The following is an 18,828-nucleotide window of genomic DNA, read 5'->3' as shown; positions in this document are numbered from 1 at the left end:
GAAGAAAACATTGTAGGAATTATAGAGTGTTTTTGGAGTCCTGCCAAGCATAGAGAAAAAAATACCAAAGAGCACAACCTAAATTGGGGGAGAAAAAAAAGAACAAATTTTCAAAATACCACCCCTCTAACAAATACTTTTCTGAGGGAGACCTTTCCCCTTCCCCGTTATTTTTCTTCTCTATTTCCTCCTACTGTTGAACTACAGATTTTTGCATGTGGTAATTTCCCCATGAAAATTATACAAAAAAATATTTTCAGTCCTCTAACTACATAATCAAATATGTCGGTTTTTAACTAGTTCCATGAGGCATCTAAGTCCCATTCCTTGCTTGCTTTGAGTTGAGTCATATAAAGGTTATTGCTTGTTTTTGCAAAAACCAAGATAGATTGGGTCCATTCTTGACTAGTCTTACCCCAATATTGAGCCTTAATCTCCCCCAGTTTACTGTGGAATTTCTGAGTCAGCCTTTGAATTCCAGTTCACTAAGATACTTGGATGGACAAGGCAATGGCACCCCACTCCAGTACCCTTGCCTGGAAAATCCCATGGACGGAGGAGCCTGGTGAGCTGCAGTCCATGGGGTCGCTAAGAGTCGGACATGACTGAGCGACTTCACTTTCACTTTTCACTTTCATGCATTGGAGAAGGAAATGGCAACCCACTCCAGTGTTCTTGCCTGGAGAATCCCAGGTACAGGGCAGCCTGGTGGGCTGCCGTCTATGGGGTCGCACAGAGTCAGACACGACTGAAGCGACCAAGCAGCAGCAGCAGCAAGATACTTGGAAAATGCTCACTGTTCCCCTCTGGTTGAGCCCTCCTGAAAGTGTTAGGTGCAATTCATTCTAGGAAAAAAAACATTTTCACTTCTGTTAGACTTCTTGAGTGATTTTAACCCAGACTCATACATGGTGATTGGAAGAATTTGTGTTTCATAGGAGATTAGCAGAATTATTTCTGTTTAGAACAAAGAAGAGAAGGTTGAGGGTGATAATGTCAAAAGTGGATGAGTGGGTAATTTTTTTTTTTTTAATTTGAAAGTGAAACACAAATAGCCCATGTATATTTATTTATTTTTTTTAGAAAGAAAATCATTTTATTCTAATCATTTCACAAACAATAACATCAGAAAAGCATACTTAAGAGGCCACAACCGCCTCTTCTGCCCAATCCCAAACTCAATACCATCTCAGTGAACTTCTATATAGTGACAATGCTCTCTTCCACTGCGATCATGAAGCACAAAAGCTATTAATGATTAAGGAGAGGTTTAACGGGTGGTCTCACACTTCACATCTTCACTACTAATTATACTTTAAATGCTAAATCAACATGGTCCGAGAGGTGATTTTTCATGTCTTCAACTGGAACTTCTTGATGAAGCTAATCCGTTGGCCAATCTGCACTGTTTCAGCACCTCGCTGAAACCCTCGCAAAGTTTAAGGTCACCCTGGCTCTGGGCACACTCCAAAAACTGTTTGACCTCATAGAAGCAGGGGCCATTCTGCTGCAGTTGTGCCGGCTGGGTTCCCTGAGGCTCCTGGTAAGTGATGTCAGGCCTTGAGGGTTCAGCACTGCTTCCTCCACCGAAGCCCCCAGTGATGGCGTGACCCAGAGTGTGGCCGACAGCAGAACCCACAGCCACACCAGCAGCAGTGGTTGCTACCTGGGCCATCAGATCTGGCTGCCGGGGAGCAGCAGCAGGGGAGCCGACGGCAGATGGTGGAGCCATTGCTGGTGACTGAGCTGCGGGCGCTGGCCTGGGTGCTGCTCTCATCTGAGGCGCGCGGCTGGCAGGAGGGGCCACGTGGGAAGTGCGGCTTCGGCTTCCACGAGGCATCTTGACTGCACTGCCAAACAGCGTCGACAGGCGGGAGACTCTGAGACCCTGGCGGATTCTGCGAAGAGCAAGAGCGGAAGTTGGGAGCTCCCATGTATATTTAAAGTCTTCTTTCAACCTTACCAATTCTGTCCCTCTCTGCAGAGTTTATTGACATCAAAAACGTGCTGTTTATCCTTTCAGACTTTATTCTGTGCATTTACAAACTTGGGAGTAAAGACTTACCTAGGTTTGTTTTTTTTTTTTTTAATGTGAATGTCCACACAAGACACATTGTGATAAACTCATTTTTTAAAAAACTTTATTTATAATGGAAGTCTTTTTGCAGGTACACTTTTATCTGCCACTTTATTTTTTGCAGCAGTTCATCAGGTAGATGACAAAATGTAACTCTTCCCTTAATGATGAACATTTTAGAAGTTTCCGTTTTTTGCTTATTGCAAATAAGATAAATCTCTATTTCCATAAATTCATTTGTGTGTTTCTTTATGTCTTTGGTGCAGTTGTGAACATTTTCCCAGGATGGATTCCTAAAGTGGAATTGCTGTTCCATAATACGCATATCTTCAGTCTGGGAAGACACTGCCTTCGTGCCTTCCCAGAAGACTTTACACCTCATAGTCCTACCAGCAGTGTTCCATGAGCTGTTTTTTCCCAGTTGTTTCTGTTTCCTTCTCTTTCATTCGCCCTATGTACTGGCTATCCATAGATTTGTCAGATGAAGCATAGGATGCCCAGTTAAATTTGAATTATAGAGAAAAAATAATTTTTTTTAGTAAAAATATGCCCCAAGTGTTGCATGAGAGATACTGATTCTAAACAAATTTGTGTTGTTTGTCTGAAACTCAGATTTAATTGGATGTCCTGTAGTTTTCTTCATTGAACCTGACAACTCCAGCTTAGCTAATACCAGAGACAAGACCCCACTTGCTCCTCAAGGAACTTACCTTCTGGTGATTGAGAAAGACTATTGGGAAACTCTGTTTTCCTTACGGCGGCCAGAAGGATCCTTTTGACAAGATCCTAATCTCTAAGATCTGCCCCCCTGCTGAGCACGAGGCCCATTTCCCCACCACTAACAGCCATGCCTGCTTCAGCCCTATATGTCCTCCCCTCTGTCAGCTTTTTTTTTAATTGTGGTAAAAAAGCACACAACCTGAATTTACCCTCTTAAAAAGGGTTTTTGTTTTTTTTTTTAAGTATATAGTATACTATTACTACGGAGAAGGCAATGGCAACCCACCCCAGTACTCTTGCCTGGAGAATCCCAGGGACAGAGGAGCCTAGTGGGCTGCCGTCTATGGGGTCGCACAGAGTCGGACATGACTGAAGCGACTTAGCAGCAGCAGCAGCAGCAGCATACTATTACTAACTTTATGCACGTTGTTGTACAACAATTCTAGAACTTTTTTATCTTGCATGGTTAAAACTCTGTACTCATTCTTGGGTGGGCTTTCCTGGTGGTTAGTTCAGTGGTAAAGAATCTACCTGCCAATGTTGGAGATATAGGTTTGATCCCTGGGTGGGGAAGATCCCTTAGAGAAGATCCATAGGAAATCCCGTGGACAGCGGAACCTGGCAGGCTACAGTGTGTGGGTCACAAAAGAGTTGGACATGACTGTGCTACTAAACGATAACTAATTTTCTGGTAACCCTGGTGTCCACCATTCTACTTCCTGCTTCTATGAGTTTGATTACTTCACATACCTTATTTAAGTGGAATTATGCAGTATTTATCTAGTTTGTGATTGGTTTATTTCACTTAACATAATGTCCTCAGATTCATCCATATTATAGCATATGGCAAAATTGCTTTTTTAAGGCTGAATAGAACTCCATTGTATGTTCACACATTTTCTTCATCCATGGATTGCTGGATGGATGCTTCCATGTCTTGACTGTTGTGAATAATGCTTCAGTGAACATGGTGTAAGATATTTCTTTGAAGGAAGTCCCTAGCAGTCCAGTGGTTAAGGCTCTGCACTTCTACCGCAGGGGGCCCAGGTCTGACCCCAGATTGGGGAACGAATATCCCACAAGCCACACAGCATAGCCGAAATAATTTTTTTTTTCTTTGAGATTGTATTTTCAGTTCTCTTAGATATATACCTAGAAGTGAGATTGCTTCTGAATATGGTCGTTTTAATTTTTTGAGGAACCTCTCTTCTATACTGTTTCCCATAGCAGCTGTACCATTTTACATTCCCACCGCAAGGATTCCAGTTTCTTCACATTCTTGTGAATACTCGTCACTTTCTGTGTTTTTGATAGTAACCATCCTAAGGGTTTGAGATGATGTCTCATTGTGATTTTGATTTTCATTTTCCTGATGGTTAGTAATGTTGAGTACCTTTTCTCTCATTTTTACCTGCTGACATTCTGGATAAATATGGCATATCCATACAGTGGAATATTATTTGGCCATGAAAACATATGAAGTACTGATACATGCTCTAAGATGGGAGAAACTTGAAAATATCATGCTGAGTGTAAGAAAACAGACCCAAAAGGCCACATGTTAAAAAAAAAAAGGTCACACACTGTGTGATTCCATTTAAATGAAATGTCTAGAACAGGCACATCCAAAGAGACAGAGACTGATTACTGGTTTCCATAGGCTAGGGAGAGTAAGAATTAAGTGCTCATGGGTGTGGGACTTCTTTTGGGAGTGATGAGAACGTTCTGAAATTAGACAGGGGTCATGGTTATACAACATTGTGTATGTGTATTCAAAACTAGTGAAATTAGTATTTTAAAAGAGTTAGTTTTGGGAATTCCCTGGTGGTCCAGTGGTTAGGATACCGCACTTTCACTGTCGCGGTTCCTGGGTTCAGTCCCTGGTCAGGGAACTAAGATCCCTCAGCTGGAGGCGGGAGGGAGCAGAGTTATTTTATCATCTGTGAATTCTGTCTCAATTAAAGTAGCTTTAGGTTGCTTCTAAAACTTGAACACCAGTAAGTAACATTTATATGATTATTTCTGTGTAAACATTTTCACCGCAGATCCAGGCACAAGGGCTATATTATTTTCTCTATGTCATTAAAACCACAATGCACTGACCACCTAAAAAAATCAGTATTCATGTATCAGGGTCCAAATGAATTCTCTTTTCTGTACTATCCACTACAGCTTTTTTGTTTTCCTGGAGTTTCTACTTATCTTTCTTTTTCATGTGGGCAAAAACTAATGTATTTCCATCACATTATGTGATTAAAGGACATCCTCTTACTTCCCAGAGTCCTCATCGTTTTGTCCCAAGTCACTAGTCAGTGTCCTTATCATTTCATTGCCTTGGCTCATCATTTTATTGAATTTCTTGTCCTCTTTTTGTTCCATTCCCTTATTTTGTAGCTTCTTGAACGGGTATGTTGCAGGAAGGGGGACTGCTTCCAGGGCCCAAAACTGGACTCTTGTCTAACACTCAGAAATGAATTGTCCGAGACACACATGTGCTGACAAAGCAAGAGATTTTATTGGGAAAGGACACCAGGGTGGAGAGCAGTAGGGTGAGGGAACCGAGAAGAATAGCTCTGCCACGTGGCTCGAAGTCTCGGTTTTATGGTGATGGGATTAGTTTCCGGGGTGTCTTTAGCCAATCATTCTGACTCAGAGTCCTTCCTGGTGGTGCACGCCTTGTTCAGCCAAGATGGATGCCAGAGAGAAGGATTCTGGGAGGTGGTCGGACATGTGGAGCCTCCTTTTGACCTTTCCTGAACTCTTCCGGTTGGTGGTGGCTTATTAGTTCCGTGTTCCTTACCAGGACCTCCTGTTGTAGAACAACTCTTGCAAATAATTACTATGGTGCCTGGCCAGGGTGGGCAGTTTCAGTCAGTGTGCTTCCCCTAACAGGTATATCCTCTTGGAAGTTCCTCGTAAGAAAATGTGTAAGAGAGAGAAACTTTTTGAATCCTAGCATGTCTAAAAATATCCTAATTTTGGTCTTCTGCTTTGCCTGTGCCTCAGTTCTCTCATCTGTGCAGTAGGGGTGATCATAATTGCACCTGTCTCAGAGTTATTAAGGAGGATTAAATGAATTAGTGTGCAGAAAGCTGTTAGACAGTCTTTGGCACATTAAGAAATTTGTTCAGTAAACATTAGCCCTTAATGTTGTAATTGAAGCCCTTAGATGAACCATAGCGTTCAGCACTCTGAAAACACTGTATGGACTAACAGTAAAGTAATAAGATGAAAGTTTGTGTGATTAAGTAAATAATCCTATTACCATAGCTGCATCATAGGCTTATGAATTATTAATATTTATTCCTTAGTGTTTTTCTTCTCTTTTTTTTTTATGAACTCATAATCAGTGTTGTAGGATTTATTTTGTGCTTTTTTTTTTTTTTAAGAGTCGCTAGGCTGTTCTCAGCTCTCTGGAATTTAGTAAAGTACAATCTTTTCCAGGAACCGGCTTTAAATTGTAATGCAAATTTGGTTTAAATCTATGAAAGTAGCTTGAGAGAGTAACAATGCAAACTACTTAAGGAGTTTGAAAAATTTAGGACATTGAATATTTAAGGAGTAGATTGGCTCAGGTACAAAAGCACTAAAACATAAAACCATCAGGCTGGTCAATCTTTAGGGGCCATTGAAGAGGATTCTGGGGGCAGTTTGGCTGTTGACCAGTAAGTGATGTCTGCCACTGGAGAGCTGGTGCATTTGTCAATCCTGGTCCCACCTTAACCTTTTCTCAAGAAGGAAGGGACAGTAGGTTGTAAGGAGGCTGTGACTGGGAGAATGGATCTAGTCTTAGGCACTCAGGGAGAAGTTTGGTGAGCTCAGTCAGATAATGTTAACTATTCAAAGGGAAGGAGATTGAGAGAACCACGCATTCAGAAGCCCCTAGGAGGAGGGGAGTAAGCCAGTATATCAAACACAAAACTATAAAGGAGAGGAGGGTACAGGCTCCAGTTAGAGGAGGTACCCAGTCCATCAGGGTGGGCATCTGTCATGGGCCATGCTGAAGCCTGGGGATTGATTCCAAGAGCAGTTGAAGGGTTTAGTCTTGGGAAGCAACCCTGGGATGACCCTGAGGGATGGGACGGGGAGGGAGGTGGGTGAGGGGTTCAGGATAGGAAGCACATGTACACCCATGGCTGATTCATGTCAATGTATGGCAAAAACCACTACAATATTGTGAGGTAATTAGCCTCCAATTAAAATAAATAAATAAAAATTTTTAAAAAAAGAAACAGATTTATAGTGAGGAGAAAGAAATGGAGAGGGACAGGAGTGGTAAAAAAAAGAAACAGATTTATAGTGAGGGGAAAGAAATGGAGAGGGACAGGAGTGGATTCAAGCACTCCTTTCTGGAAGCTATTATGGGGTCCAGAAATGGTTGTATCTTTGACCAGGGCGACAGCTGTGGGATGAAGAGAATCAGTGGAGGTGAGAGTTATTGAGAAATAAATCTCTGGGATTTGCTGGGGAGTAGGGAGGTATAAAAGATGACACCTTGGATTTCCCATTTGTAGAACTGGACAGAAGGTGGCAGGAACTGGGAGAAATTATCATACATTGAACCACTTCCTCTCACTCACGAGTGTACGAAAGCTTAGCAAAGGGAATGGACTCTGATTTGAAAGGAAAAGGGTTTCTGGTAACTTTTTTACAACCCTGGTATTTTCTTCAATCTAGGAGTCTGTGGAGCATCTGTCCCCAGAGGAATAGGACCACTTGACCACTCTATTCAACATAAGTTGTTTTTATTTTACTTTGTATCTGCCTGGAAGTTTACAGAAATGAAAACATGACAACACAGTATAAACAAAACACAAAAAAGTCACTTGTCTCTTCCTGTTTTCTGAGGTTGGTGCCAAACAGGTCTTTTCTAAAGCAACTAAAAAGGCACAGAGGTAATAATTGTTTTGCTGTTCCAGGAACTGGCAGCTACATGCGCAAAACTATTGAAGAACACAATTTTAAGCCTCTGCTAAAAAGTTATAAGGAAATAGTTAAAAATCTTTCTAGAACTCATTCTCCACCCTGGGGCAAAAGGACCTGGAAAACATATTCTAGCAAAGCAGTGTTTAATGATATTAGTAATTTAAGTCATCTATTTTCTGGGTCAATCTAGCTAAAAGAGTGTCAATTTTGTTGATCTTTTCAAAGCACCGACTTTTGGATTCATTGATTTTTCTCTGCTGCTTTTCTCTATTTTAACTATATCTTATACTTTTTGATATGTTTTGTCTTAATTTTTATTTCTAATTTCCCTTGTGATTTCTTCTTTGACCCATTGGTTGCTTAAGAGTGAGTTGTTTTATTCATACCTATTTGTGAATTTCTCAAATTTCTAATTTCATTCCATTGTTGTCAGATAACATGCTTTGAATGAATTCAGTCCTTTTAAATGTATTGAAGCTTGTTTTGTGGTCTACCATTTGGTCTTTTCTGGAGACTGTTCCTTCTGCACTGAAAAGAATGTATTCTGCTGTGTTGAGTGGAATGTTCTGTGGTTATGTTAGGTCTGGTAGATTTTTGGTGTTCAAGTCTTTTGTTTCCTTGCTGAACTTCTGCCTAACGATTCTGTCCATTATTGAGATGGAGTTTCGAAGTCTCCAAATATTAATCTATTTCTCCAATTAATTTTTGCTTTATGTATTTCAGAGCTCTTTTAGGTGCATACATATTTATAATTGTATGTTCCTGAGAAGTTGGCCCTTTTCTCATTATAAATTGTCCCTCTTTGTGTGGAGAAAAGGGCCTCTTACACTGTTGGTGGGAATGTAAATTGGTGCAATCATTATGGGTAACTGTATGGAAGTTCCTTTAAAAAAACTATAACTAGAACTGCCATATGATCCAGCAGTCCCACTCCTGGGCATATAAGTGGAAAAAACTTTAATTCGAAAAGATACATGCACTCCAGTATTCATAGCAGCACTATTTACAATAAGCAAAACGTGCAAGTAACCAAAATGTCCATTGACAGATGAATGGATAAAGATATGGTACTTATATATGATGGAATGTTACTCAGCCATAAAAAAGATTGAAATAATGCCATTGGCAGCAACATGGATGGACACAGAGATGATCATATAAGTGAAGTAATTCTGACAAAGACAAATACCAGATGATATAATTTATATGTGAAATCTAAAAAATGATACAAATGAACTTACAGCAAAGCAGAAATAGAGTCACAGATGTAGAAGACAAGCATGGTTATCAGGGGGAAATGTGGGGAAGGATAAATTGGGAGATTGGGATTGACATATGCATACTACTATATAAAATTGACGTATAAAAGAATAACCTACTGTATAGCACAGGGAACTCTACTCAATACTCTGTAATGACCTATATGGGAAAAAATCTTAAAAAAAAGAATGGATATATAAATATGTATAACTGATTCACTTTGTTGTACAACAGAAACTAATACAATATTGTAGATAAACCATTCTTCAATAAAAACGTTTTTGAAGGAAAGTTATGACCAACCTAGATAGCATATTCAAAAGCAGAGACATTACTTTGCCAACAGAGGTTGGTCTAGTCAAGGCTATGGTTTTTCCTATGGTCATGTATGGATGTGAGAGTTGGACTGTGAAGAAGGCTGAGTGCCGGAGAATTGATGCTTTTGAACTGTGGTGTTGGAGAAGACTCTTGAGAGTCCCTTGGACTGCAAGGAGATCCAACTAGTCCGTTCTGAAGGAGATCAGCCCTGGGATTTCTTTGGAAGGAATGATGCTAAAGCTGAAACGCCAGTACTTTGGCCACCTCATGCGAAGAGTTGACTCATTGGAAAAGACTCTGATGCTGGGAGGGATTGGGGGCAGGAGGAGAAGGGGACGCCAGAAGATGAGATGGCTGGATGGCATCACTGACTTGATGGACATGAGTCTGGGTGAACTCTGGGAGTTGGTGATGGACAGGGAGGCCTGGCGTGCTGTGATTCATGGGGTCGCAAAGAGTCGGACATGACTGAGCGACTGATCTGATCTGATCTGATCTGATAGTAACCTACTTATTTACTGTTTCTGGCTCTCTTCATTGGTGTCTTGGATATGAGTTACCATCTGGTACCATTTCCTTACTCTCATATAGCTTTGTTCATACTCATCTCCTCTGTGCACTTATTGTCAAATATACTACATTTCTGTTATAGACCCAACATAGTACACTTCTAGATATACTGTTTTATACTACTGCTTTTCTCTGAAAAAAATTTATTGAGGTGTAGTTGATTTACAATGTTGTATTAGTTTCAGGTATACAGCAAAGCAAAGTATACACACACACACACACACACACACACACACACACACGGCTTCCCTGGTGGCTCAGTGGTAAAGAATCGGCCTGCAACGCAGGAGATGCAGGAGATGTGGGTTTGACCCCTGGGTTGGGAGGATCCCCTGGAAGAAGGAATGGCAACCCACTCCAGGATTCTTGCCAGGAAAATCCTAAGGACAGAGGAGCCTAGTAGGCTACAGTCCAGAGGGTTGCAGTGGGTTCGATACTTCTGAACTCACACACATCTATCTTTTATCTGTCTGTCTGTCTATCTGTATGTATATCTCTATGCATGAGTGCTTGCTCAGTTATGTGCATCTCTTTGAGACCCCAAGGACTGTAGCCCACAAGTTTCTTCTGTCCATGGAATTTTCCAGACAAGAGTACTAGAGTGGGTTGCCATTTCCTTTTTCAGGGGATCTTCTCCGCCCAGGGATCAACCCTGTGTCTCTTGTGTCTCCTGCATTGGCAGGCAGATTCTATACCGCTCTGCCACCTGAGAAGATATCTGTAACTATACCTATATCTATATCTGTATCTATATCCTGCACTAAATCAGTTAAGAAAGGAAAAATATGTGTTTGTACTGTTTTTTAAATTACATTATTACCTTTACTGACACTTTTTTTTATGTGGATTTGAATTGCTGCCTGGGGTTGCTTCTGATATTTGAAGTGTCATTTACATTAACTCCCATCTATTTGTTTTTTTAAAACAAACAAGCAACCGAAAAACCCCAAAACAACACACAACAAAAGAGGAAATTCTCTTCAGCCATTTATTTTTTTCCCATCAATTCTGTAATGCAGGTGCTGTCCTGTCACACTGTTAACCTTAAAACATAGCAGTCAGTGGACTGTCTGTGGTTTCCCACTTTTCTGAACACTTGACTTCCCTTAAATAGGCAGCAGTGGTTAGGAGTTGTCAACCTGTGCACACCATACAGGTTCAGGCACAAGACCGGAGGATGGAATTGTGCTGAAACAATAAAACCAGGCTAGTAATAACCATCAACAGGCTAGTGCTTAAAAGTCAAAGAAAAGGAGATAATTTTAAGTGCCTTGATTATTTTGGCAAGATGTTTTGTTTTGTTCCTACCCTCCAGTGACTAAATTATGTTCTGTTGTGCTTTTGTTTAATTTTGTTCTGATTATAAAAGTGATACATTCTCATTGAGAATATTTAGGAAACTCAGAAAGCAAGAAATTCCACAACCCAGAGATGCTACTCTTTAAATTTTTTTTCACTCAATATTTTGGAGCGTCTTTTCTTCCTCCTCCCTCCCTTCCTCCCTTCCTTCCCCTCTCTCACTAATGTGTATATGTTTGTATGTACACACAGTGAATACATACAGTATTTAAATGGCATCTGAATTTGGATTTAGGTTGCTTTAAGCAACCTAAGAGTTAGATAATAGTCATGTTCCCATCGGTTTATCTTGCCTCTGATAACAACTTTTCCTGTATCACCTAATATTTAATATGTAGTGTTCTCATTGTTATTTTCTATTTTTTAATTGTTCTTGGCTGTAGTTTTCATTTCTACCATAACCGAAAGTTTATCAAAAAGGATTTTGTTAAGTTTCCAAGAATTACGGTTTTGATTTAGACTTCTGCTGTTTTAAGTGAGTTTTTTAGAGGATGAGGGAAGGTGTGACAGTGAGTCCAATGTAGTTCCATTTGGAATTTATTTAGGTTTTATTGTGGTTTACTATATGGTTAGTTTTTTATAAATGTTCCATGAGCACATAAAAAGAAAATATAGCCTCTGTTATAATGAATCGAAGTCAGTTCATTTTGTTCGTTGTTTGCCAAATCTTTGATCATCCTTTTACTGTGACCATTTCTGTCTAGAAACCATTTTTCTTTTAGTCCTGTCTCTTATAAGCAAAGTGTCACTGGATTGTGTTTTTTCAACCCGGTATGAAAGTTATTTCCTTTAAATATGGAAGTATAGTATCTTCTTAAAATTAATAGTATGATCTTAGTTCATCTTATTTTATTTTTACTTATCCTTTAACATTGGCTATTTGCTCTATGCACTATATTTTCTCTGGTGACTTGAAAATTCACATCCTGTTTTAATTCTGCCTTTAAATTTTGCAAAAGCATTCTCAACCTTTGCTTTTTTTGATTACCAAAGTCAGTGTAATCAGTACGTGGAGCAGTACGTTTTTTCTTCCTCCCCTTCTTCATTTATGTTTCTTCAAGCCACTATCACCTACTATAATATGTAGCACTCAGAAAATTATTAGTACTTTTGGCATTGTCTGCTACAATTTTTATTTTCAGGCAGTATTTTGTACTTCCATTATTTAGACATAACTATTTTGCTGGTTTCCATGTATACCATTAGATCTTTTCTACCTTGATTTATCCTGTTTTGAGCTCTTAATTTTGGTGCTTCTTAGGCTTCTAGAGGAGATCTTCAAATAGTAGTTGAAGAAAAGGATATGGTTGAACCTCTGCATATGTACCTTTTCACACAAATGTCAGCTGGGCCATGTGTAAACTTGTGGAGTAACGTTTCTTCCCAAATTTATTTGCTGTTGTTTCTTTGTATTCTGGCCAGCAACGCGACTTCCTTGCCTAATTAGCACTGGGGCGTCCCTCAAGGCTTGTTTGGCCCTTTGCCTTGTCCAGTCGTTGGCCCTCTGTTATTACCCCATCCTTGAAGCCCCTTTCCTGCCCTCATGGGCACTGGGCTGATCTCAGTCCCATTCAGTTCCTTTCCATTTCCTCTCCTTCCTTCCTTAAATCATCGTGCTTGGGAGATACAACTAAGTGACAGGTGGATTAATTAGTGATACTGAAAGTTCACTTGATTGTGAGCAGGTAAATAAATGCAATTTAACTAGCTTTTACCAACTGAAAAAAGTCAGTATATTTTAATGTGATGAGATATACTGAAGAAAGGATAAATGAAAAAAAATGAAGTAGGATTTTCACAAATTTCTAGATGAGGCGATACTGAAGATCTATAGACGTTTTCTGAACATGCATTCTCTCTGTAGATTTACGATATTGTTGGTTTTGTTCACATCACTGCCTTACTTATGGGTTTCAGTCTTTGGAAGAAGATGTGGTGGCCATCGTGGGCTGGGGAAAGCAGTGCTTTCTTCAGTTCTAATTTGCTTTTCAGACTAAAGTTTATAAATTCTGTGAGTCCATGTTATCAAAGAAGCTTAAAACAACTTTTTTCCACTTCAATAATTTATTTTCAGGAATTCCCTGGTTTCCCAGTGGTTAGGACTACAAGCTTTCACATTGCGGCCAATAAATAAATAATTTATTTGCTATTTGAATGCTGGAGTAAATTCAGAGGAATTGGCTATTGCTATTGATAATAAAATTCAATTCAACAAATATCTTCTGAATACTTACTATGTGTAATGCACTGGAGTAAACAAATTTTAAATTCTTTTTTGATAGTTGGGAATTCATTAAATTATGTCCGTACAGGGGGCTACCTTATGCAGCCATTAATAATTTTTGGAGAATGCATGCTGTGCTCAGTTGTGTTTTTGTGAGCCTTTGGACTGTAGCCTGCCTGGGATTTTCCAGGCAAGAATACTGGAGTGGGTTGCCATTTCCTTCTCCAAAAATATTTTGAAGAATATTTAAAGATATAGGAAATGCTGACAATAATATATTAAGTTAGAAAACACTTTACAAAGTGATATATTCAATTTAATTTAGCTTAAAAAGATTTCAAAAGACTAAAAAGAATATGTCCCTAAATGTTACTATTGTTTACTTCTAGATGAGTTAAAAAAAAAAAACCTTTTACATATTCTAATTTTTTTATAGGAAAAACAAATCAACTTAATAACTAGATGATAATATGATTTCGTTGTTTTTTTAAGGATATAGCCCAGCTCTGTAGGATTCAAGGGGATGGGCCCAATCATCCCCATTTCAAAGATCTATTTTCACCTCCCAGAAAAGGTGGAATGGAAGCGGGGCCTTGAACGGAGGGCAAAATATCAATAGCAGATACACAGAAAGAACGACACGTGGGCTTCCCGGGTGGCACATTGGTTAAAGAATCTGCCTGCCAATGCAGGAAATGCATTTCTGTGATGAATATTTTACCACAATTAAGAACTAAAAAAAGTAAATAAAACCTATTCAACTTGGTTTGAACCAATTTTTCCCAGACTTGTTTGATTATGGAGCTCTCTGATCAAAAGAAAAAATATTTTAAAGTAGAACATATATTCACATCCTTTAGTTGTAAGAAGAACATACTTTGGGGAACATTCACACTTACCTGGGGGCAGGGAAGAGGAATTAAGTTCCTCATTTCCTCACACCCTGTTGTAACTCAGTACATTTCTTTAAAAACATTATTAGAATGGTGGTTGGGCTTTTATTTAGGAAAATTATGGATCAGTTAGTCTTTCCCAGCCTGACCTAGTGACGTTATTTCTGTGGGAGCTTTAAAACACTTTAACCTGAAAAGGAAATTCTAGAACCCAATCCACTCAAATTGAAGGTAGATTTACTTCAATAAGACACAATCACACTTTATGCAGAACTTTGCAAATTACTTTGAAAAGATAGGAGGTTCTGCCTATTTGGGGCAACTTCTACCCTCTCTTCTCTGGGCCACCTTTTAATAACTTGTCCTGAATAGATATCAAGACTTTTGCTTTGGTTACCTTTCTGAGTTCTTGTTTCAGTTAACAGTTAGTTGCTCGGTCATGTCGGACTCTTTGCGACCCCATGGAGTGTAGCCTGCCAGGCTTCTCTGTCCGTGGAATTCTCCAGGCAAGAATACTAGAGTGGGTTGCCATTCCCTTCTCCAGGGGATATTCCTCACACAGAGATTGAACTCGGGTCTTCTGCATTGCCGGCAGACTCCTTACCATCTGAGCCACTAAGAGCCTATCTAAAGCCCCAAGCCCTGTACAACTCAAGAGGGTGTTCTTGTGCAGTGCACACCCTGTGCAGCTGCCCTTTCCCAGAAACACCCTCAAGTCGCTTCCTTTTTCTATTGTCCACCCCAGGAATTGGAATCCTGCCTCAAAATTTGAACATAGGGTCACCCTTTCCATACTAACTTCTTTCTTTAATTGAAAAAGACATGCTTTTTATAAAAACTTCAAACCTTACCAGAAGTACATTTCCCACAATCCCCTGTTGGGTAATTATCATTAACAACTGACAGATAATTTTTTAAATTTTTCTTACCAATTCATATACTAGTACATGCACGTGCATTTTACTGAAACTTCTGCTTTACCTGCTGTTTGCAGCTCACTTTGTTTTTTCTTCACTTAAGTATGCATCTGGGGCCTCTTTCCATTTTGGCAAATAGAGATCTATTTCATGATTTAATGGCTGTATTGTATTTCACTATTTGGATCTACCTTGATTTATCTAACTGGTCCCATTGATAGACAATGGGAGTTTTTCCAGCTTTGTGCTATTGCATAAATGGAGCAATGAATAATCTGAAGCATGTAAATCTTTGCACAAATGCAAAAGAGTTTCTCTAGGATATATTCCTAGATAGAGTAACTCGGTCAAATGATAACAAACATCTTAAAATTTAACAGACAAAATCATCTTCTCCCTTTGCTCTCCCACTAGTGTGGTCAAGGATCTGTCCCCTCCACCTCACCAACACTGGCAAGCCTTTTTCATCTTTACTAATCTAATAGGTGAAATGTATTAGTTTGTGTGAAAAAAAATTTGTTTACCTGTCTTCCCATTGCGAAATTCTGGAGTCATACCGAATACTTGCAGTTGAACATTTTTCACTTGTTTATCAGCCATTTGTATTTCTTTGAATTCTTTCCCAGACTTCTACTTGGTTGTGCACTTTAATTCCTCATTTCTGAGCTCTACCTGCCAGGATGGAAAATCTGTTGCTTCCCTCCAGACCCTGTGCTGACCACCCCTTCCTGCCTCAGAGTTAGAGTGATGCCCAGCCCAGGACTCTTGGTGGCAAAGACCTGGGGTGACTCCCAATTGCTCCATGTATTTGTGTGACCTCTGATAATTTTCCTAACTTCTCTATGCCCCAGATTCCTCATTTGAAAACTGAGTTGGTAAAATTGTCTACAACAAAGGGTTGCCTTCAGGATTAAATGGTATAGTTGTTATGTAAAGCTCTTAGTCTAAACATTCAGGAAACACTAGTATTATTATTGCTCTAATAAAGTGTACTCATTGTTTTCTGATTTGTGCTTTCTGGCCAGTATCACTACTGAGACGGTGAAGGATATGGAGAAAGCCTTTGAAAATGGAGCTATGCTAAAACATTTACTGTGTTCTTATACCTTCTCTATTGCCATGATTGTCCTGGGACTCAAACATGAATGAGACAGCTTGGCTCTGAAGATAACACTTTCCAATATTATTCTGTGCACATCTGTTTTCTCTCTTTATTGTAACTGAGTTACACATAATCAGAGGTTACAACCTAATGTGGATAAATATTTCAATTTCTCATATTTATAGAGTGTTGTAGGTTGTTGTTGTTTTTTATTTCAGCCAGCATTTAGAAGTTAGGATGTTAATATAAAAATCTAGATTTCCAGCTTTTCTTGAGTAATGGAAATGTTAACAGGCATCTGGGCCTCCCTGGTGGCTCATATGGTACAGAATCTGCCTGCAGTATGGGAGACCCAGGTTCTATCCCTGGGTCTGGCAGATTCCTTGGAGAAAGGAATGGCTACCCACTCCAGTATTCTTGCCTGGAGAATTCCATGAACAGGCGAGTCTGGTGGACTGCAGTCCATGGTCTTTGACTGTGTGGATTACAACAAACTGTGGAAAATTCTTAAAGAGATAAGAATACCAGGCCACCTTACCTGTCACCTGAGAAACCTGTATGCAGGTCAAGAATCAACAGAACTGGGCATCAGATAATGGACTGGTTCCAAATGGGCAAAGGAGTACGTCAAGGCTGTACATTGTCACCCTGCTTATTTAACTTCTATGCAGAGTACATCATGCGAAATGCTGGGCTGGAGGAAGCACAAGCTGGAGTCAAGATTACTTAGAGAAATAGCAACAATCTCAGATATGCAGATAGTACCTCTCTAGTGACAGAAAGGGAAGAAGAGCTAGAAAACCTCTTAGGAGGATGAAAGAGAGAATGAAAAGGCTGGCTTAAACTCAGCATTAAAACTAAGATCATGGCCTCCAGTCCCATCACTTTATGGCAAATAGAAGAGGAAAAAGTAGAAACAGTGACAGATTTTATTTTCTTGGGCTCCAAAATCAGTGCAGACAGTGACTGTAGCCAGGAAATCAAAAGACGCTTGCTCCTTGGAAGGAAAACTGTGACATACCTGGACAGCGTATTAAAAAGCCGACAAAAGTCCATATAGTCAAAGCTCTGGTTTTTCCAGTAGTCGTGTACGGATGTGAGAGTTGGACCATAAAGAAGGCTGAGTGCTGAAGAACTGATGGTTTCAAGCTATGGTGCTGGAGAAGACTCTTGAGAGTCCCTTGGACTGCAAGGAGATCAAACCAGTCAATCCTAAAGGAAATCAACCCTGAATATTCATTAGAAGGACTGATGCTGAAGCTGAAGCTCTAGTACTTTGGCCACCTGATGCGAAGAGCCGGCTCATTGGAAAAGACCCTGATGGACTGTGGAGTTGCGGACAGTGGAGGCAGACTGCCTGCCTGGCTCTCGTACAGCTCCCCCTGGGCAACAGGGCCCACCAGTTTCAATTGAGGAGGCAAGTTGGAACCCCTCTTGTACTTGAGACCATAGCTAGGGTGAACACTACCTCAACTTGAGCAGCCTCTTGGCCAATTTCCCCCCAAAATGACCAGACAAGGACCTGGGTGGTCAGGCCTGGATGACAGATTCCTCATCACAGTGCTGACCCCTCCTGGCTTCCCACAGGCAGACATGTATCTGAGGGCTCCATCCTGTGTTCCAGGCAGCTTGCACTTCCTTTTTGAGTATTTATATTTTATCATCATTTTTTTGTTTATATATCTATTTCCCTTACCAGAATGTAAGCGCCTTGATTGCAGGGGCTGTACTTTATCACTTTAATATCCTTCGTGCCCAGGGCATAAGTTTGATAAATATTCTCGAATGGATTTAAATTTTCATAATTTTATTGACTCTTTTGCCATATGAAAAGTTGTTTTCTAAATGCAACACAGGGAGGTCTAAAGTGTAGCTTATATTCTAAAGGAGCTTGTTATCCAGTTGGGCAGATAAGCTCAATCAGTCATTCATTCATCGTCAGTCATTTGCATATAGTGAGTGTCTAAGTCTGGAGCTTGGCATTGGGGATATGATATCCAGGTGTGTACTCCACTCGTAGGTGGCTTTCAGTTAAGGAGAGATGGATATAAAATGATATAAAGTGAGTACAGCATAAGGTGATAAGTACAGTGATAGGATTTCTAAAGATTGTTAAAAACATGGAATAAAAAATAAAGAGCTCAAAAGAGTAATGAAAGACCCAACACAAAGCAGTGCATGACTTGGTAGTTGTGATTAGAAGAAAAGCCCGGGTTTCCTGGGTCCACCGAGCGGGCATTGAGAAGTGTCTGCTGAGAAAGAGTTTTCTCTGAAATCAGTGGTTTGCAGTACACATCAGTACAGCTAAGGTGCAAAGAAAGCCCATGTTAGAAACACCTGTTCCACTTTGCTTGGCCTAGTGTTTCCCAAGCTTTTGTGAGTGTGAAACTCTTTTTCTCCCCACTGTTTAGCATCCTATGGAACTGACATTCCTTGAAGTCGTTCTGGGAAATACTGATGTA

At 39.9% G+C, this 18,828-nt stretch overlaps 2 protein-coding genes across 2 annotated transcripts in view; one reads left to right on the top strand and one right to left on the bottom strand.

Annotated features, from left to right (window-relative positions):
- PITPNC1 (phosphatidylinositol transfer protein cytoplasmic 1) overlaps positions 1–18,828 on the top strand; it is a 215,743-nt gene that overhangs the window by 40,471 nt on the left and 156,444 nt on the right. The gene's annotated exons all lie outside the window — the stretch shown is intronic.
- On the bottom strand, positions 1,106–1,902 carry LOC101905668 (coiled-coil-helix-coiled-coil-helix domain-containing protein 2-like). The gene has a single exon (XM_059878598.1). The coding sequence runs from the start codon at positions 1,838–1,840 to the stop codon at positions 1,361–1,363; it is 480 nt and encodes a 159-aa protein (XP_059734581.1). The 5' UTR covers positions 1,841–1,902; the 3' UTR covers positions 1,106–1,360.

Source organism: Bos taurus, chromosome 19 (assembly GCF_002263795.3).
Source record: "Bos taurus isolate L1 Dominette 01449 registration number 42190680 breed Hereford chromosome 19, ARS-UCD2.0, whole genome shotgun sequence".
Classification (NCBI taxonomy): domain Eukaryota; kingdom Metazoa; phylum Chordata; class Mammalia; order Artiodactyla; family Bovidae; genus Bos; species Bos taurus.
The sequence above is the reverse complement of the archived record's forward strand: the minus strand, read 5'-3'. Positions and strand labels throughout refer to the sequence as shown.

Bases quoted from the DNA above. Each gene is read 5' to 3' on its own strand.
- LOC101905668 (XM_059878598.1), bottom strand. From the start codon at position 1,840: ATGCCTCGTGGAAGCCGAAGCCGCACTTCCCACGTGGCCCCTCCTGCC.